We start from the raw sequence: 21,795 nt of genomic DNA, 5'->3' as shown, positions 1-21,795 counted from the left end.
AAAGCTACAGTAATCAAGACAGTATGGCACTAACATAAAAATAGACATATAAGCCGAAACCGGTTTGGCTCAGTCAATAGAGCGTCGGCCTGCAGACTGAAAGGTTCCAGGTTCAATTCCAGTCAAGACCATGTATCTTGGTTGCAGGCACATCCCCAATAGGGGATTTGCAAGAGGCAGCTGATCAATAATTCTCTCCCATCGATGTTTCTAACTCTCTATCCTTCTCTCTTCCTCTCTGTCAATAAAATAAGAATAGACATATAAGACACTAAATAGAACTGAGAATTTAGAGATATACTGTTATATTTATGATCAACTGATTTTCAACAAGGATACCAAGACAACACAAATGAGAAAGGTATAGTCTTTTCAATAAATGGTGCTGGGACAACTGGATATGCACATTTACAAAAATAAAACCAAATCTCTATCTCACACATTAAAAAATTAACTTCAAATGGATCAAAGAATTAAATGTAAGAGCTAAGCCGAAACCGGTTTGGCTCAATGGATAGTGCATCGGCTTGGAGACTGAAAGGTCCCGGGTTCGATTCCGGTCAAGGGCATATACCTTGGTTGCGGGCATATCCCCAGTAGGGGATGTGCAAGAGGCAGCTGATCGATGACTCTCTCTCATCAATGTTTCTAACTCTCTATCTCTCTCCCTTCCTCTCTGTACAAAATCAATAAAATATATATTTTTTAAAAAAATATATATTTTTTTAAAAAAAATAAATAAATAAATGTAAGAGCTAAAATTATAGAACTCTTCGAATAAAACAGACGTAAATCCATGTGACTTTGGGTTAGGTAATGGTTTCTTAGATACAACATCAAAAGCATAAGCAACAGTATGCATGCATATTATAATAGCATAACCAATGGACACAGACACCGTGTCCTGGGGGCTTGCCTGGGGTGGGAATGACTTGGGTTGGGGGGTCAATCGGGGAAAAAAAAAGACATATGTAAAACTTTGGACAATAAAAAGAAATTAAAAAAATAAAAAAAATAAAAAAAAGGCATAGCCCTAGCCGGCTGGCCTGTGGACCAGAGGGTCCTGGGTTCAATTCTGGCAAGGAAACGTACCTCAGTAGCAGGCTCCTCCCTGGCCCAGGCCCTGGTCAGGGCGCATGTAGGAGGCAACCAATCAATGTGTTCCTCTCACATCAATGTTTCTCTCTGTCTTCCACTGTCTCTAAAAATCAATGGAAAATATCCTCAGGTGAGGATTAAAAATAAATTAGTAATAATAAAAAATAGTTTTTTTAAAAAGCATAAGCAACAGAAGAAAAAATAGATAAACTGGACTGGACCACAGCAAAATAAAAAACTTTGTGATTCAAAAGATATCATTAAGAGAAAGAAAAGGCAACCCACGAAAATCAAGAAAACATTTGCAAATCATATATCTGATAAGGAACTGGTACCCAGAATGTATAAAGAGGTCTTATAGCTCAATAATAAAAAGACAGTTTTAAAAATAGGGTTTGAATAGAGATCTCTCAAAATATATACAAATGACTAATAAATACATTAAACTGTGCTCAATATCATTAGACATTGAGGAAATACAAATCAAAACACCAATGAGATAGCACTTCATGCCCACTAGGAAGGCAATAATCAAAAAGAGAGACAATAACAAGTGTCGTTATGGACATGAAAAATGAAACTTCATACATTTTAGGGGATTGCAAAATAGTGTAGTCACTTTGGAAAACAATTTAACAGTTCTTTAAAAGTTAGAGTTACTATATGACCCAGCAATTCCATTTCTATGGATATAAATACCCAAGAGAATTGGAAATATGCATCTACAGAAAAACTTATACACAAATGTTCATAGGACTATTATTCATAACTAGAAGCTCGGTGCACAAAATTCCTGCATGGGAATTAGGGGTATCCTTCAGCCTGGCCTGCACTCTCTCATAATCTAGGACACCTGGGGGATGTCTGTCTGCCCGTATGGGTCTAAACCAGCAGTGAGACAACCCTCTCGCAATCCTGCTGCATGCACCAGTGACCATACTTTTCGTACAGGTGAAAGGCATCTTGCTGTTGTAAGGGCAGCTACATTTTTTTTTGCCCTGATTATAAAAACTAGTACATAAGATGATTCTTCTGAGGCGGTAGTACCATTTTCCCCATCTTATGGGTGGAAAAACTGAAACAGAGAGAACTTAAGTAATTGGCTTTGTCACACCATTATAAGTGTCAGAATCGAGCTGACCACAAAATGTGCAAGCCAGAGTCCATGCAAGTCATCGCTGCATTGTCTTGTTTTTTGAGTGTTAGAGTAGCCTTGCCAGGTTTTAATCTTTAAATCTAAGAGACTGTCCCCAATATATAGGGTAGGGTCCCAAAGGCCTGGCAGGCGATCAGGGCTGATCTGTGGGGCAATTGGCAAAGCGATGGGGAAGGGGGGGCAGACCCCTCTGGCACCCGCTTTGGCTGGCAGCCTGGTGCCACCCGCTCACTAGCCCTACCGCCATCACTGGTCACCTCCCTCTGCCAGCTGACACCCGCCTTGGCGGGTAGATAACCAAATAGATAACCAGAAAGTGGAAACAAATGCCCATCAACCAATGAATGGAGAAACAAAATACAACATATCCATATCACAAAATATTATTCAGCTTTAAAAAGGAATGAAATATTAGCCCTGGACAAGTAGCTCAGTTGATTAGAGCATCAACCAGATACCAAAAGGTTGTGGGTTCGATCCCCAGTCAGGGCACATGCAAGAATCAACCAATGAATGCATAACTATGTGGTACAACAAATCTCAATCTCTCTCTCTCTCTCTCTCTCTCTCTCTCTCTCTCTCTCTCTCTCTCTCTCTCTCTCTTTCTCTCTCATTAATAAATAAGAGACATTTTTAAAAAAAAATAAGCATTGATTTCTGCTACAACATGGATAAGCCCTAAATACAAAATGCCAAGTAAAAATAATCTGATACAAAAGTCCACATATTATATTATTTCATTCATATGAAATGTCCAGAAAAGACAAATCTATAGAGACTAAAAGTAGATTAGTGGTTCCAGGGGCTGGGAAGAGGGGGAGGATGCTGGAGTGGGGAGTGGGTGAAGAGTGACTGCTAATGGGAGAGAGTTTATCTTTAGGATGGTGAAAATGTTCTGCAATTCGATAGTGGTGATGGTTGCACAACTCTGCAAATACACTAAAAGCCACTGAATTATACACTTTTGATATATGAATTATATCTTTTTTAAAAACTTAGAAGGAATGACCCCACTGCACTCAATAGATATAAAATATGGTTAGAATCCTTTAGCCACATTCCTAAATCTCACTCCTCTAAAGATCTCAGCCAACTCAATTCTTCTTACTCTTAATTAATAACCTCACATTCTGCCTCATCAAGAAAATTAAGCACTCCAGGGCTTTCCCATTATATAATTATCCTCTTCCTCTCATATTTCAAAAATTTCCCTCTCTTATTACCTCTTTATGTCTATAACAAAGCTTAAACATCTCCCAACCTTAAAAAAAAAGGAAAGAAAAAAAAAAAGCCTGTTCCTAACTACATCTCTGGATACATCTTCATCCTTCCCTTTTACATGGACTTTGTGAAAGAGTATCCATGTAACTCACTGCCTCCACATTGGCACACCCACTTATTTCCCAATTCCCTACCAACACACCAAGACTCAGTCAGTCAAAGTTATTCTCCTGAAAATTGCCATTGACTGCCATCAAGCCAAATCCACTGAAGACAACTCAGTATTATCATGCATGCCACTCCTGTGATATCTGACTACTGACCTTTTTGGGACACATTCCCCCTCACCTCCCGGGCTTCCACATTACATTCACCTGCTTCTCCTTATGTCTTCCTTCTTGGCCTCTGTGTCCTCCTTCAAATAAAGAACATGTCTTAATTTGGAATTCTATCTTCTAAATATATTAATGACTCCCAAATCTACATGTATCTCCGGTCCCTTTGTTTCAGACTCATATATACAACAGTCTTCTAGGTACATTCACTTGGCTGCACTTCAGACACTTAAAAATCAACAAGTCTGTTCAGTTTCTCATGGACATCATTATGTCTTATTCATAGTTATAGGTGCAATATATGCACATGGCAAACACAGACTAAATATTGTTGAGGGTCCAAGAATAAAACTCATCATATTTCATACCTCCACCCTAAAACCTGCTTCTCTTATACTTCTGGGCCCAGTTGATGACACCAGCATTTATTCAATTAATTATCTTAATCAGAAGTTTTGTAGTTAATCTTCCTATATTTCCTAAATTTCCTTTCTATATTTCAAATCATCTTGACACATTCTTTCTGGGTAAATCTAGAATGCAAGGCCATAAAAGCTCTTTTCCCAGCCCATCTCCCAGAAATGTATTTGTAGCCCACCACCTTGAGGGACTAGTTCTTCCCTCAGGACAAAGAGTGGGCTTGCTCACCACTTTAAAGTAATGGATTCCCCAAGCTCGGTGTTCCTCAAATGCAACACAAGCCCACTAGACTCCTCCTTATCACCCTGAAATCCTCAGCGTGAGCATTTCAAGCAAGGGGAATTGCTCACGCTGCTTGCTGTGCCATGAGCAAGTCCTCTGACCCAGAAGTCCCATGTCTTCTATCAGCACCCATGAAACAGTAGCAAGTTAACTTATTAGCTTGTGGGGACAGTAAAGACACACAGAGTGATTTATTTTCCTAAAGCATCACTTTAACAGTGCCACTGCTCTATGAAAAAATCCATAGTCTCTGTACTCCTCAAACCATGTTTGACATGCTTCTGAATTTGCCCATACCTCACTTAACTTCATACCCTCTACTCCCCACAAACCTCTCTTCTTCAGGAAAGGCAACTTCCATCACTCTTCTCACCCCTCACTCCCTATACTAGGGGTGTCGAACTCAATCAGAGAAGGGGCCAAAATCTAAAATCCAGCCTAAATCGCGGGCCAAATGGTTTACTGAACAGTCATAAACTGTCATTGTGATGGAAACGCAGCGGAGTGCAGTGATGACAGCGCGGTGCGGGCCACATTGCAAGGCCTGGCGGGACGGATTTGGCCCTCGGGCCTTGTGTTTGACACATGTGCCCTATACTCTTCCAACTACTCTTCCAACTATCCCAACAAAGCATAGAATTTAAGGGCTTGGGCTCTGGAGTTTAATTATCTAGGTTCCAGTAGCCAGTTTCTCCGATTTGTAGTTCTGTGACTTGGGGCAAGTTGCTATACTTGCCTAAATTCCCATTTTCTCATCTGTAAAATGGAATTACAATATAAGTGCTTCCCAGCATTGTTGTGAGGATTAACTGAAATAATCTAATTGTGTGCCTAGGACCTTGTCAGCACATTGTTACCTGTAAATAACCGTGCATTATATAGATACTGTCTCCTTCCTGCTGTCTGAATTTTTACATCTAATTTCTTCACTGTTCTTGCAAATGACTTGCTAATTCCTACAACTCCTTTTGTGTGCCTCCAAATGCCGTGCCCTCCGTCTTGCCACCTGTCTTAAACTCATTCCTCATCATTCTGAAGACCCATCCCCATTTCTTTAATTCATAACGCATTGTCATTATGGCATTGTGTACATGTATTCTTATAATTGACTCACCTGTGCATCTCTTATTACCAACAAAACAGTGAGCTTATTTGGTCAAAAATCATGACTTATACTTTTTGTGTATACTGCACATCTTTGAAAATTATGTAAACTCAGGGACACAAGGTACCCTTAGAGATCACCATCCTATATAATAAAAGCATAGTTCACAAATTGTCCCCTCAACCAAGAGTTGTCTAGGAGTTCAACCAGGGAGTGGGGCTGGCCAGGGAGGGAGGGAGACCCCCGCCGGCAGCAGTGGTGGTGGCAGCAGTGGCAGGTGGCGGGGAGAAGGGAGTACCCAGCCGGCAGCTGGCAGCCGGCAGCCGCTGGGGACCCTACCAGTGAATTTCATGCACTGGGCCTCTAGTGTCAATATAATAGTAAAAGTACAGGCTTTAATGGCAAAGCTGGTGAAATTCAATCTCCAAAATAATAGTTTCATAATTCCGGGGAGTTAACCTCTCTGAGATTCTGTTAAATAGATTGGCACTCGACCACTGAACCAACCTGGCCAGGTTCAATACCATCTTTTAACAATATCTACAGCTTCTGAGAGTTAAGGCCCAGTACCAATTAAGTCATAGATTAGTATCTCATAGACCAGTTACCTTCACACACTTCCCCATAGAGTACAGTGATGGCCTTTGCCAAGTTTTTTAAAGAACATGCTCTGCTAAACACAGGGAGACTTGTTCAGCAAACATGAAGATCAATATTAAATTCATTTCTGCTCAATAAACATCTAAATTCATATGCTTAACAAATAGTTTTGTCAGTGGTTTCTTTCATTTTCAGAACTTAAGAATTAGAAAAGTTATACATTAGCCATTGTTTTATGGAGGTGAAGGGATAAAAGTAAATACCAATTCAAACGCATTTTTATATTATTTTATAAAAATTATACTTTCTTCTCCAAAAGCCTCTGGCCCCATGTGTATAAATTCCTATTTCAGTCAATGAGTTGACAGTAGAAACAAAAGAATGGTGTAATAGATGTGTTTGCCTCATTTCCATTAGCATATCAAGCAGCTGCTATGAAAACAAGTATCTTCTGTTTTAAAAAACATGTGAGAAATTTCCATCTAGTCATCTTTAACTCCAACATCAGTTCACTCTGAAAAAGCCAAAGAACCACCATTGGCCACATGGTCATAACACCTTCCTGTTTCAAACAGATTCTCCTCTCCTACCCTGCCCCTTCATTTCCTAAGGATTAGTTGTTTCTTAACTGACTTCTAAGTGTCCTCCTATTTCCTCATTCTTACCTTGTCTTTTTAAAAGAAACTTTTCCAATTACAGTTGACATACAATATATTAGTTTCATGTATACAACATAGTTATTAGACATCTATATAATTTACAAAGTCTTCACCCCAATAAGTCTATTACCCAACCTGACACCATACACAGTTACTATAACACTAGAGGCTTGGTGCATGCATTTGTGCATAGGTGGGATCCAGGCTGGCCTGCCCCAATGGGGGTCCATTGGGCTGGGCTGGCAGGGGGGAGGGGCCGTGGCAGTTGGCTGGGCCAGTCCTGCCCTCATCCAGGGTGTTGGATCGGCCAGGGGAGCTGATCGGGCCTGGATTTGCACCTCATAGCCACTGTTTGTTCCACCATTCTGGTCGCTGGGCTTTTATAAATATATAGATTATTGACTATATTCCCTGTGCTGTTCTTTGTATTCCTGTAACTATTTTTATAAGTGCCAATTTATACTTCATTTTTTTTAATATATTTTTTATTGATTTTTTACAGAGAGGAAGGGAGAGAGATAGAGAGCTAGAAACGTCGATGAGAAAGAAACATCGACCAGCTGCCTCTTGCACACCCCCTACCGGGGATGTGCCCGCAACCAATGTACATGCCCTTGACCGGAATCGAACCTGGGATCTTTCAGTCCGCAGACCGATGCTCTACCACTGAGCCAAACCGGCTTTGGTCAATTTATACTTCTTACTCCCTTCACCTTTTTCACCCATTCCCCTAAACCCCCTCCCATCTGGCAACCATCATTTTGTTCTCTGTGTCTATGTTTGTTTCGGTCGAGTTTGTTGGTTTATTTTGTAAGTGAAATCATGTGGTATTTGTCATTTTCTCTGACTTATCTGAAAAGGGAACCTCGTGCACTGTTGGTGAGATTGTAAACTGGTGCAGCCACTATGGAAAAACAGTATGGAGTTCCTCAAAAAACTAAAAATAGCACTAGCTGGTTTGGCTCTGTGGATAAAGTGTTGGCCTGTGGAATGAAGGGTCCTGGGTTCGTTTTCAGTCAAGGGTTTATGCCCGGGTTGCAAGCTCGATCCCCAGACAGTGTCATGCAGGAGGCAGCTGATCAATGATTCTCTCTCTCTCTCTCCCTCTACCTTCTTATCCAAAATTAATAAAAATATATTTTTAAAAATTAAAAATAGAACTAACTTATGACCCAGCAATTCCTCTTCTGGGTATTTATCCAAAGAAATCCAAAACACTAATTCAAAAACATATACGTGCCCCTATGTTCATTGCAGCATTGTTTACAATAGCCGAGTTATGAGAGCAGCCTCCGTTTTATCTCTGACTCATGACTGCTTGCTTGGTTTTGACTGGCCTCCTTAATTTTCCCATTCACATGCTTCATTTTCATCATGCGCTCTTAAATGTTGCCCAGCTATATCCTGAATCAGTCATCTACCCAAGCTTGCAATCTTGCCCTGAGATCTGGCAATCTTTCTCTTTCATGCTTGTGTCTGAGACCCACATGAAGTTCTAAAAAGCTAAATTAGAGCACATGGACCAGCTACCTAAACCCAGACTTCTGGGCCTACCTAGTGTCAGAGCTCCCTGTAATGTCACCCTGCTTTTCTAATCTCATCTTTCTCTAGTCAACCTCACAGAACCCTCCTTTCTGGCAGGCTAAGCTTGTCTCTGCTGCCTAAACTTGCCTAGCTCATTCCTGTTTCTGTGCTTTTGCTCTCAGGCCATACTTCCTCCTAAAAAACCAATGTGTTCCCCTCCCTCCTATCTTGCAACCATTCCAATCATATGCTCCCTCCTCCAAGTCCAGCCTAAGTTCTCCCTCCCCAGAGAAGACTTCCCTAACCATCCAGCTTCCAAAGATCTTTCACTCATCTAAATTCCTTTATTTCCCTGTCACTCACCTGGCACTTAGTTACCTAGCAACCTGCTATAGGTGTTTACCTTTTAATCTTATCTTTTCACAAGACAGTCATTTCCGCATAAGCATGAACCATAAAGCACACTTCAATACTAGACAACACTAAGAGCAAGTGTTTAGGAAATAAAATTCTCCCAAAAAGAATAAGCAATCTCATTTTTTTTTTCACGTTTCTTTCTAGCCCTTGCCCATTCCTGTTTACATTTTATATAATAACTAGAGGCCCAGTGCATGAAATTTGTGCATGGGGGGGAGGGGGTAGTTCCCTCAGCCTGGCCTGCACCCACTCCAATTCTCGACCCCTCAGGGGATGTCCAACTGCCTCTCGCAATCCACAATCCGGGGCCCCTGGCTCCTGATCACCCGTCTGCCTGCCTACCTGCCTGATTGCCCCTAACCATCTCTGCCTGCCTGCCTGCCTGCCTGATTGCCCCTAAGTGCTCCCCTACCAGCCTGATCACTCCTAACTGCTCCCCTGCTGGCCTGGGACCCAGGATTCCCTCCTCCAGCCAATCACAGACACCCAGGATCCAAGCTTCCCCCCTCTGGTTGCCTACAGGCACCCAGGACCCAGGCTAGCTTCGCTCAGGCTGGCCACAGCCACAGGCACTCAGGCAGGCAGCTTGTCCCTCTCCTGGACAGCTATTGGCACCTGAGACAACGGGGCATGCAGCTTATCCCTCTCCCTGGCTGTAGGCATAGGTGCAGCTGCTGGAACCCAGGACTGTGGGGTGGGCAGCTTGTCCCTCTCCCAGCCACAGCCTAGCTGGTCCCCATTCCTCTCTCCCCAGTGTCGAGTGTCTGAGCAGTTCCAGCTCAAGGGCGTGAGGGCGTGACAACCATTTGCATATTAGCTCTTAATTATATAGGATGATCATAATAGTAGATTCAATAGTAGATTACCATAATAGATTTAAACAGTTACACATACCATATTATATTCTGCTTTTACTTCTAATATAGAAAACAGTCTTCCTTGTAAATGGTTTTCATTTTCATTGTTTTTAATCTATACTAATAAAAGGGTAATATGCTAATTAGACTGGATCAACCGGAAGACATCTCCCAGTCTCCTAGTTCTCCTTCCAGACAAAGCCATGCTGGTGGGGGCTTAGGCAGAGGTGGTTAAGGGCAATCAGACTGGCAGGCAGAGGGGTTTGGGATGATTAGGCTGGCAGGGGAGGGTAGTTGCAAGTGATTAGGCCAGCAGGGGGAGCAGTTAGGGGGTGATTAGGCCGGCAGGGGAAGGTGATTAGGACAATGAGGCCTGAAAGGGAGGGAAGTTAGGGGCAATCAGAAGGCAGAGGGGTTAGGGGCATTCAGGCTGGCAGGGGAGGGTGGTTAGGGTGATCAGGCTGGCAGGGGATGATGACTAGAGGTGATCATGGCCAGCAAGCGATTGTGTTAGGGGCGATCCGGCCAGCAGGCAGAGGAGTTAGGGGCAATAGGAAGGCAGGCAGAGTGGTTAGGGGCAATCAGGCAGGTAGGCAGAGTGGTGAAGGGAAATTAGGCAGGCAGGTAGGTGAGTGGTTAGGAGCCAGATTGTGAGAGGGATGTCTGAGGTTTGGGCCTAAACCAGTAGTCAGACATCCCCCAGGGGTCCTGGATTGGGGAGGGCGCAGGGCAGGATGAGTGACACCTCCCCATGCATGAATTTTGTGCACCAGGCCTCTAGTAGCTTTATAATAGTCTTCCCATGTATACTAGATAGCAATTTACTTATGCATTCACTTCTACTAGGTAGCACATTCTTCTTTATGTTTTTCACTGTATCAAGTACTATAAAATATGAAGTAAACCCTTGAGAAATACCTGATGAAATAGATATATATTGTCCATACTCGCTAACACCTGCAATATAACCCACTTCACTGTTTTTCTCCCCAACTAAATTTCTAGTGTAATTTACCTTAGGTTAGGTAAGGCAGCAAAGGTATTTTCCAAATATTTCTTATATAGATTTATTAAATTTTGGTAGTTGATCTTATACATATTTATATATGGGCAGCCCTTTGAGGAAAGGTAATAAGATCCCATAATATAAGCTACACACGTAGAAGGCATTCAATAAATATCAAATATCTTTTAAACCACCTAAAGTTATAAAAGATCAAATTCCTGAACAGGAGAGTGTCACTGATCTAGCTAGTACCATCAATTATGCTTGTAAAACTTTCAGTTCATTTAATAATTAGGTTGATTAATAATGTATGAATGGGTGTCCTTTACAGTATATAGAAGAACACAACCAGAGTTACCTGGTGAGTTGTACCAGTCTAAAAGATAACATAAAAAAAAAAACAATATTTGCAAATAGAACTAACTTCAAGAGCTCATGACAAAACAGGTCTATCCTTTTTCTTTGGCTTAGGTTCATATTTCAAATGAATAAAAGTAAAATTAAAACTGTAAAATTATATATGCATGTGAACACAAAGTGGAATGGAAAGAAAGCATGAGAATGTGAGTTGTCAAGATGGAAGGATGTCAGAAACTTTCCTTTTTATGTTTTGTTTGTTTACGTTAAATGTGTAACAAGAACAATATACCAGACAAAAGCATATTCATTAAGGGGATGGGGGTGAGCTATAAGGGATCAATTCGGGGGGGGGGGGGGGGGGAGAGACATATACAATACTTTCAACAATAAAGATTTTTTAAAAGGCATATTCATTAACTATTATAACTCTTGCTATTTAATTTAGCAAAAATGATTGAAACACTCTTATTCCACATGATAAATGTGAATAAGCCAACTAACTACCTCAACACCTACGCATAGTCTAGTATACTATAAGTGAAGAACTTATAGTACACTAGAGCTTCTTGCAAATTTCAGATTTTCCTCAACAGTAGCTAATGTGATTCCAAATATCAAAATCTGTACAGTAAAACTACAGCATCCCAGTAACCAACCCATTCTCATCTTATTTTTTTAAATATATATTTTATTGATTTTTTACAGGAAAGGAGAGGGATAGAAAGTTAGAAACATCAATGAGAGAGAAACATCGATCAGCTGTCTCCTGCACACCTCCCACTGGGGATGTGCCTGCAACCAAGGTACATGCCCTTGACCAGAATCAAACCCGGGACCCTTGAGTCTGCAGGCTGACGCTCTATCCACTGAGCCAAACAGGTTTTGGCTCATCTTATTCTTATTTGTTTAGTCATTTCTGAGGTTGATCCTACACTAATATATTAAGAGAGAAACAATTGCCGAAACCAGTTTAGCTCAGTGGATAAATCATCAGCCTATGGACTGCAAGGTCTCAGGTTCGATTCCAGTCAAGGGCATGTACCTTGGTTGCAGGCATATCCCCAGTAGGGAGTGTGCAAGTGGCAGCTGATCGATGATTCTCTCTCATCGATGTTTCTAACTCTCTATCCCTCTCTCTTTCTCTCTGTAAAAAATCAGTAAAATATATTTTTTTTAAAAAGAGCCAAAACCAATTTGGCTCAATGGTTAGAGCGTGGGCTTGGGGACTGAAAGGTCCCGGGCTCAATTCCGGTCAAGGGCATGTATCTTGGTTGCGGGCATATCCCCAGTAGGGGGTGTGCAAGAGGCAGCTGATCGATGACTCTCTCTCATCGATGTTTCTAACTATCTCTCTCCCTTCCTCTCTGTACAAAATCAATAAAATATATATTTTTTAAAAAAAGAGAGAAACAATTATGACTAAAAGTTTACTATTTGTCATAATTATATACTATTACTTAATACATTCATTTTCCCAAAAGTAATAATTGTTCAAAGCAATATGATTCATTTCAAAATTACTGGAAAGGAATATGGTTTTGTTTTAGCCTTTTCAAACAAACTCTAGATAGAAGTTTAAATATCACTGACTTTAAAATTTCATTACATTGCATTCCATAAAAACCTCTAGATTTATGTAAATAACTACTTAGTGACAAAATAGAAATAGAATCAATTTTAATTATCTGTGGTAATCACTGAAAAAAAGAAGTCCTTGTGCTTTCAGGAACTAGAAGACCAAGTAAGTGAAGGCACTGAATGAATGAGGTAGTTTATCTCAAATAATGCACTTCTATTTACATGATAATGGACCCATATTTAAACATTAACTTAAAAATGCGTTCAGCCAAAGGAAAAGCTAAAACACCCATTCCATAACTAAAATGATTATTCTATCAAAACTCAGATACTGATAATTATTACAATTTAACTAAAGACAATTTATAAGTAAAAAAGATAGTACTTCCCTCAAAAACTAAAACAGAGTGGAAGGTGGGGGTGGGGGTAAATTCTACCTGAGATATGTCTTTTGTAGTGGTTGGATAACTGCCTCTTTTTAGCACTGACATTTCCAAGTTTTTCATGAAAAAGAAATTTTAAGAATGTGCTAAAGTCATCCTTTCGGAATCAAATCCCAGATCAGTTGTGTTTTATGTGGCTTGTTTTTTGTTTTGGCTTTTTAAGTTTTTCCTAATCATTGAGATGGTAATAAATTTAGGGTGAATTTAAATGAAGATGCCTGTACAAGGAACAGAAGCTTTTGAAAACTTTCATAGTTCCTCTAAGTTCTTTCATTTTCTCAGAGCATGGAACTAGTGAGGTCAAGACTAAACTAGTTTGAGTTATTAGGGAAAAATTCTTCTTTGTCACATGACAATCTTAAGCTGACTTAGCAGGAACAGAAGGAATCACCAACTCCAATAGAAGGTGTAACTTCCAGAGAAGAGATAAACCAACTCCCGAGAGAAGGACAAACCAAAGTATAGATTAACTGACTGAGCTATATGTATTGATAATATCTCACTGTATAGCAAAGATAGCAAAGAAAAAGGAAAAGTGAAAAACAACTCATGATTCTTACATAGACTTAAACAACACTTATGAGCAGTGAAGTGGCAAGAACGATTTAGAACCGCGATTTTCAGCTCATGGCACACATAAACTAATTACTAGAATTCTGTGGCACACCAAAAAATATATTATGTTTTGCTTATATGACCAAAAAAATGATAGGACTTCCCTCAAAAACTAAACTTTGATTCTTTCACACCAGACGGCTTATTGCGTTGGCTGTTGTCATTTCTTTATTTGACAATCTAAGGGAAAATAGGTCAGTGCCCCTGACTAAACAGTCAGGCATTGCATGTTTTAAAAGTTCTTGTAGCACACGTGTTGACAATCGCTGACTTAAAACATGACTCTGAAACATACGAATGATTCTGATTAGTTAAAGAGTCTTGAAAAGTCATCTCCCGGGATTATAACAGTGACACACACCCTCCCCCTCAATAATATAACCTTATACAGAAATGTGTTTTGAAATATACAATATATTATCTCATTTAAAGTAACTTGCCCAGTCACACTGCTTGTTAGTTAAGTATGAAAGCCAAGACCCAGCCCACCTTCCCCTCGGAATTGGAGTTAGGGTTTCTCTCCACGCCATCCGACTGTCTACAGAGGATTTAAATGTTACTTGGTTTTATCTGCTTTCTCTACCCTCCCTGCAGATTGCAGGGAATGTCTGAAAGATACAATTTCACAAGAATCTTGGCACTTCAAACTATTGTTGAGAGATGAGCAATATGACTTCAAGCAACAACAAAACTTTCTCAACAGTCAGAAAATGTGGGAGTAGTAGGGAGACATCTCTTTTACCCAACTTCGAAAGTTATTTCCAACTCTGTAGGACCGTCCAGGGTACAGGAACAGACCGTGAAAAAGAGCAAGACGAGCAATGTTTGCACTAGAGTGCTTTCTCAGGGGGTGGGTAGACCACACTCCCTGCCATTTTTCCTGCCACACGAGCCACCAAAGTGCAGGGTGAGGGCGCCTGGGCCGGTGACGTGGGGCTTCGGGGTGCCTGGCTGTCCGGCCTGGCCCGAGGGGTGAGCCCGAAGGGGCGGGGGCCGCACTGACAGCTGGCAAGGCGAGTCGGCGGGGACCCGCGAGGCAAAGGGCCCAGGGGAAGAGGTGGGGAAAGGAGGAAGAGAGCCCGGGGCGAGGGACTAGGACGCCCTCCAGGAAGGGCAGGGGGGAAGCGAGAGGGCGAGAGGGCGAAAGGGCGCGGGGCGGGGCGGGCGCGCCGGCGGAAGGGGCAGCGGACCGGGACGTGGGGCCCGCGGCGCCCCGGGACGCGGTGCAGACGAGGGGAGGGGCGTCCCGTACAGGCGGGGCGCGCGTGGAGGACAAGGTTTCGGGGTGCGCGGGCCGCCATCCAGCCCGGATGCGGACTCCAGGGGCGGGGCAGCCGGACCCCACAGGGCGGCCGCCGCGAAGGGGCGCACCAGGCACCTGCCGCCTCTGGTGAGGCGGCGGCCGCGGGCGGGCTCGGGTCTCACCTCTTCGGTTCATGGGCCGGATCCGGACGGCCACTTTCACTTTGGAGTCTCCCATCCTGCCGCCGCCACCGCCGAGACTCTCACTCGGCTTCCGTCTGCCGTGGCCACCGGGCAACTCTTCGGGGCTGACCCGGCGGTAGGGGGCTGCGGCAGGCAGGAGGGGCGGGGCCTGGATCGGGGCGGGACCTGGGAGGGGGCGGGGCCTGGGTAGGGGCGGGGCGGGCCGCTCGCTGGGCATGACGGGATTTGTAGTCCTTGAAGGTGGTGGTCGTGGCGGGCTGGGAGAACTCTGAGCGGTTGGCTCACAAGAGACCTTGCAAATGATACACCCCATTCTTGTTCTCATACACTGTCGATGAGCTGATACCTCATGTGAGAACAAATAGTTAAGTCATTGACGTTGGAGAACCTGCAACCTCTTCAGATTCATTGCCCACCAATTTAGCGTTTGATTCCTGGCTCAAATTATTTCTTCTGCCTAGATTGCCCTCCAGGCCCTGTTTACCGAGACCATCCTTCAAGACAAGTCAAAAGTCATCTCCTTTGGATGCCTTGATAGTATATAGTAAAGTATATAGTAAAGAGAGAGAGAGAAACATCCATGTGAGAAAGAAACATTGATCGGCTGCCTCCCATACATGCCCCAAATAGGGATGAAACCCAAAACCTAGGTATGTCCCAGACAACTGAGCCATCCAGCTAGGGCTAAAATATTTCTTTATTAAGCTATTTAAAAAACCACAGTCTCTTATTCATCCAGTATGGAATTTTTTGGTCCAGCAACAGTTATGTGTCCAATAGGCCCTCTCCATTCTCCCATAGAAAGAAGAGGCAATCTACATAATAAAAACCCTTCCTCTTCTCTGCCCCAAAGAAGGCCATGCCCTCCCCCAATATCTTTTCTTTTCTAATAGCTCCCTTGTCCCACCCTTTTTCCTATTTTGTACAACTCCAAGCTCCCTTCTGGTTGCTAGATGGGATGCTGCCCAATTCACGAATCACTTAGATTTTCACATTTACTCAGTTGATTAAAAAAAACAAACAAACAAACAAAAAAACACTCAAGCCAAAACCGGTTTGGCTCAGTGGCTGAAAGGTCATCGGACTGAAAGGTCTCAGGTTCGATTCCGGTCAAGAGCATGTACCTTGGTTGCGGGCACATCCCCAGTAGGGGGTATGCAAGAGGCAGTTTCTCTCTCATCGATGTTTCTAACCCACTATCCCCTCGCTCTTCCTCTCAGTAAGAAATCAATAAAATATATTTAAGAAGAAAAAAAAACACACAAAAAAAACCTAACAGACTGTTAACTGGTGGTCTGTGGCAAGATCTGGATGCAAATGTGTTCTGTGTGGCCCAACAGTATTGACCAATGCCTGGAAATCCGGAGGTTTTCATATACAATATTGGGCCTATGTTACATATTGGAATTATAGACTGGGACTGAGAAGCAGTGGCCACCTTCAGAAGAGGCAGGTCTCTCCAGTTCACCATAGCCCCATCCAGTCTGCTTTACTGCTCACCTCTCTAGATCCGACGTGATTATGATGCCTGGTTGGATATGTTTACATGACAGTACAGAACTCAGAACCATTTTACAGATAAATGAGTATAGAAAGCTGGTAAAATTTGCCCTTTAACCAACCACCCCACTGTTGAAAAGAGCTTCAAAGTTGTCAAAAAGGTTAAAAGCATCTTTAAGAGGAATATAATTCTGACACATACCACAACGTGGATAAACCTTGAAAACATAATGCTAAATGAAATAAGTCAAACACATAAAAACAAACATTGTATGATTGCACTGTATATAAGGTATCTGGAGTAGTGAAATTCATAGAGACAGAAAGTAGAGTGGTGGTTGCCAGGGGCTGGGGATGGAGGAATGAAGAATTAGTGTTTAAAGGGTACAAATTTTATATGTATTTGATTTGAAAGAGGGAGAGTGAAAAACACATTGACTTGTCCCACTTATTTATGCATTCATTGTTTGATTCTTGTATGTGCCCGGGTCCGGGATTGAACTCACAACCTTGGCATATGGATCTATCAGGCCAGTGCCTAAAGGGTACAGAATTCCTTGTTCGTTCGTTCTTCCTTTCTTTCTTTCTTCCTTTCTTTCTTTCTTCCTTTCTTTCTTCCTTCCTTTCTTTCTTTCTTCCTTTCTTTCTTTCTTTCTTTCTTTCTTTCTTTCTTTCTTTCTTTCTTTCTTTCTTTCTTTCTTTTTTTCCTTCCTTTATTTCTTTCTGATTTTCACAGTCCAAACAAATAAAATGAGAAACAACTAAGAATTGCTTTTTAATTTAAAAACTTAATGCAAATAATTGATATCTACTATCACCATCATTCATTTTTTAAAAAGAAATATGTTTTTATATTGAAATTGTTTGCTTTATGATCTCTACTGCCCTTTTGCTCTTATAAGCGTTGGAAACACACACACACACACACACACACACAAAACTCTTCTCTTGGTTCCTGGGCATCCATTCTTTACTTTCTCTTTCTTCTTAAAGACTTCTTCTGATAATAGCTTTTAAACAGAAGCAAGGCATGCAGAAAAAGAGAAGCTTCACATTTTCTATGGGGACCTTGTATTTAAATTTAAGCTCCAATTTCAGAGAGGAGAAAGCCCCAAGGAGTTGAAGGAGGGGCATATAATAGGGAAGAGGTGAGGACTTTCTCTAAAGTTCCAAAACCAACTGAAGGCTCCTGAAAACATCTGATTGGAAGAAAATGATAGTAGCTGCCCAAGGGACTATAGAGAAAACCCCTGTGGGCTTCTATTCAGTACCAATCTCTCTCTTTTGACTTCTGCAATAAAGGTGAGGTGAGAATCCTGAGAGAGAAAGGGCTGAGGTGCCAGTTACAACCTGCAGCCCAGGGGCTTCGGGGCTTTCACACGAGGTAACTGGAACGCTGTCCAGTCACAGTTGGTTTCTCTCTTTTTGACTATTAGAGAAGAGAAAAAGAACTAGTAAATAAGCCACTCCCTTGGATCTGTGTGTGTGTGTGTGTGTGTGTGTGTGTGTGTTTAAATAAAAAGCAGGTACTTAAGATATCAACTAATATTTATGATGTAGATTAGGGGTGTCGAACTCAATCAGAGAAGGGGCCAAAATCTAAAATCCAGCCTAAATCGCAGGCCGAATGGTTTACTGAACAGTCATAAACTGTCATTGTGATGGAAACGCAGCGGAGTGCAGTGATGACAGCGCTGTGCGGGCCACATTGCAAGGCCTGGCGGGACGGATTTGGCCCTCGGGCCTTGTGTTTGACAGATGTGATTGTAGACACTAGTTCAATAGAATCAAGACATTGAAGTCTGTTTAATGTTGATTTTAGCTCTGTTGATCAGAAGTCTTTGTTTTGTTTTTTTTGTCCTGACTTTTGGCAAATCTACATACTCTAGAACATTCCTAGCTTACTTTTTGTTGCTTTGGTCCACCCTTCATCAGTTTCTGATAGTTCCTGCCCAGGCTAAGGAAGACATTCCCCCTCCCCCTCCTCTTTTTTTTTTTTTTTTAAATAAAATTATCATTGACAGAATCCTGGTAGCTAACATATCATGATAGCTAGCACTCACTGTGTGCCAGACACTGTCCTAAGCATTTTACATGAATTTACTTCCTTAACCCTCACACTAGCTCTATGAAGTAGTTACTATTATTATCCCTATATTGCAGATGGGGAAACTGAGGAGCTGAGGTGTCACTGGGGGGCTACTGTGATCTGATCCCACTCCACAGTCTTTCGAGATGGTTTACATTGCAGATTCCTCAGTCCATAGGGATTCAAAAAGAATCTACTTTTCACCATTCTACTTTCCAACATAGTTTCTGAAATGCCATTATTATTATTATTTTTTTAAAGCGGGAACTGTGCACTATCTTTTGCTTTTCTATAAAGGAAGGAATGAGCCGAAGATCTTGCCAGCATAAATCAGCATTTACCTGCTTGCCTCAGACTTAGCTTTGGCAAACTCTTGGCTTTCCCAATTATAATTGTCTCTTCCTGTCTTCCCAGCTATACTTGAATATCTTAGTAGCACAAGGAGAATATCTTTTTTTCAAATCTTTTTATCTCCAATATCTGGTATAATGCCTGGGACTAAGGAGGCAGGCACTTCATGCATTTTGGGGAATGAAGATATTAACAAGATATCATCATGATTAACCTCAGACAGGTTAACTGACTTACCTCAGGCAAACCACAGGGTTGGGCTGCAAACACTAGTGCTTCTGATTCCAAAAATAGATGTTGTTTCCACAAAGAAGGCCACATCTATGTGTCCTCGTGTGCGTTTGTATGTTAGTATTACCTGTCCTACGTTGTGGACTCCTAGTGGAAGCCTAGGCCTCGGTAACAGCAGTGGCCTATAGCTGTTAGTTATCAGGTGCTTTTGATGTGCCAGGCATGTGCCCCCACATACTAGTATATGATCTCATTTACTTTTCACAATAATCCCATGAGGTCGGCGCTATTATTATGACCTTTGACAAATGGGCAACTGAGAATCATTGAGGCAAATTATCTTGCACACTGGCCTGAATAAGAGGTTCCTGAATGTGAATCCTGGGTCCCCCTGTGTGCCTTGCCTGGACTGTCAGCCATTACTACGACCTGAACCTGCCTCTTCACATAGTATCTGGTTCTCTGCACGCTTCACTGATTCTCTTCATCAGCCACCAACTGGCAGGGCTTCACCCGCACCCTGCCATGATCTAAGACTGTGCCGCCTATGAAATTCGGTAATTTCATCCACAGCCTCAACCTCATCCAAGTACCAAGCCTCCAGTTCCTCAGCTTACCCCTTTCCTCACTCTTGAGCTCATTGATAGATTTATTTCCTTACAACTCTAACCCAAACCTCTCTTTTGACTGTGTTGTCAACATCACTCATGCCCTGTAAATTCCTAAACTTATGTCATTTCCCTCCTCTTCTGCTCTCATATTGGCCAGGAACTTGGCTGGAGGAAGTCACACATCCGGGCACATTGGTCCCCTCACGTTTCTGTGGTCTCTGATCTCAGAGTGGTCCTTAGTAGCACTTGAAACCCTCTTTCCTGCTCGGTCCCCCTCCCCAGGGGGCCTTTACCACTCTTTTCAAGCCCCCCAGCCCAACATGGCCACTCCCAGATTACGCTGCTCCTACAGCACTGCAAAGATCAGGGCTCTCAGGAAAATTCCCTGAACACACTTTTATCTATGACTGCATTCAGCACCAACTTCTCAACCTTTCCTTCTCCATTAGCCCCTTTCCCTCAGCTGAGAATCTCCCATGGTAAAACAAGAACAGAAGTAAAACTTGAAAAACACAAGCACAACTTTCCCTCAGTGCCTCATCTATGTCTCGCTACCTCCTCCACAGCCATGCTCCCACATGAGAAGCCACACTCACTGGCTTCCCTTCCCCACCTGTCATCACTCAACCAACTACTAGTTCAATCATGCACTCACCCACCGTCACTCCTCCAATAAAACCGTAGTGTACCACTGACCTTCTCACTGCAAAGCCAGTGGGGTGCCTTCAGTCCCATTTCACTTGATTTCTCTGTGATATATGGTGTTCTTGACCATCCCCTTCTTGAAGCTTTTGATTCCCTTGCTTCTTATGACATCGCTCTATTCTCCTTGTTTTAATTCATTTATTATCATAGTCAACAAATTTCCTTACACATATGCTTGGGATACAAAGATTAAAAAATACATTAAGATGGTCCCCACAGCTGGAGGATCCAAGATGGCTGCTCGGGTAGACACCTAACCGCAGCAGCACACAACAATTTCAATGGAATACAACTAAAATGTAGAGTGGACATCGCCCAGAGCTACAGGTAGTCGACTGACTGAAAATTCTACAACAAGAAGGAAAGAGAAAACCAGAAGGAAAATCAGAGGAGCTGAAAAAAAGCCTAAGGTACGGAGACATGCTGCGCGCTCACACGCACGCACGCACGTGCACGCGCGAAGAGGTTGCAGCCAGAGAGGAGGAGAGGGCTGGGTGCTGCCTGGCGTTCCCTAGCAGGAAGGAAATAAAACCCCCAGCCTGGGCTAAACCCCCGAACCAGCAGCACTGACCCCCAGTTATGAGCCAGACCCTGGGGACCCAGGCTCCGGCGGGGGAGACGGGGCTGTGAGGCAGAATCCCAAGCGAGCAGTGAAAAGCAGGGCCCCCGGAGTTGCGCGCACAGGACTGAATGTTGACTCTGATGCTGGATTACCCTAGCGTGAAGAAACAAAGCCTCAGGAGGCGCTGAGCCTCAGTCCGGACTGCTCTGAACCCCAGTCCTGGACCAGACCCTGGGGACCCAGGCTCGGGCAGGGGGAGACGGGGCTATGAGGCGGAATCCCGGGGGAGTGGCGAAAAGCAGAGCTGCCAGAGTCGCGCGCACTGTGCACAGAGGACAGGCTGTTGACTCTGATCCTGGACTCCCCTAGCGGGAAGGAGAAAAAAAAAAAGCTCCAGATTGGAGGAATGCGACAGGGAGCAGGAGCCTCTGTCGGACACCAGCCAGCCGGGCGCCGGCAGGGAGCCGGGCGACGGGGCCCCCAGGGGGCGGTGCCCCTGAGCCATCGACCTCTGAGCGCAGGCAACGGAGCCAAGGCCGGGAGCTGCTTCCTGGGCGGCACCGACCCCGGCAACAGGCTGGAGCAACGCGGGAGCCTGCGGAGAACAAAGGGGTGCCACAAGCC

At 43.1% G+C, this 21,795-nt stretch overlaps 1 protein-coding gene across 2 annotated transcripts in view; it reads right to left on the bottom strand.

Annotated features, from left to right (window-relative positions):
* Nucleotides 1-15,267, bottom strand: part of KIF13B (kinesin family member 13B) — a 185,494-nt gene extending 170,227 nt beyond the window's left edge. For both annotated transcript variants that reach the window (XM_045576884.1, XM_036423524.2), the window contains exon 1: nt 15,102-15,267. In XM_045576884.1, the coding sequence (XP_045432840.1) occupies nt 15,102-15,156 (55 nt within the window). In that variant the 5' untranslated portion in view covers nt 15,157-15,267. The remainder of the gene's footprint in view (nt 1-15,101) is intronic.
* Nucleotides 15,268-21,795: the final 6,528 nt, after the last annotated feature.

This window comes from Pipistrellus kuhlii, unplaced genomic scaffold (assembly GCF_014108245.1).
Source record: "Pipistrellus kuhlii isolate mPipKuh1 unplaced genomic scaffold, mPipKuh1.p scaffold_m20_p_8, whole genome shotgun sequence".
NCBI lineage: Eukaryota > Metazoa > Chordata > Mammalia > Chiroptera > Vespertilionidae > Pipistrellus > Pipistrellus kuhlii.
Note: the sequence above shows the minus strand (reverse complement) of the source record. Positions and strands in the feature narration are given on the sequence as shown.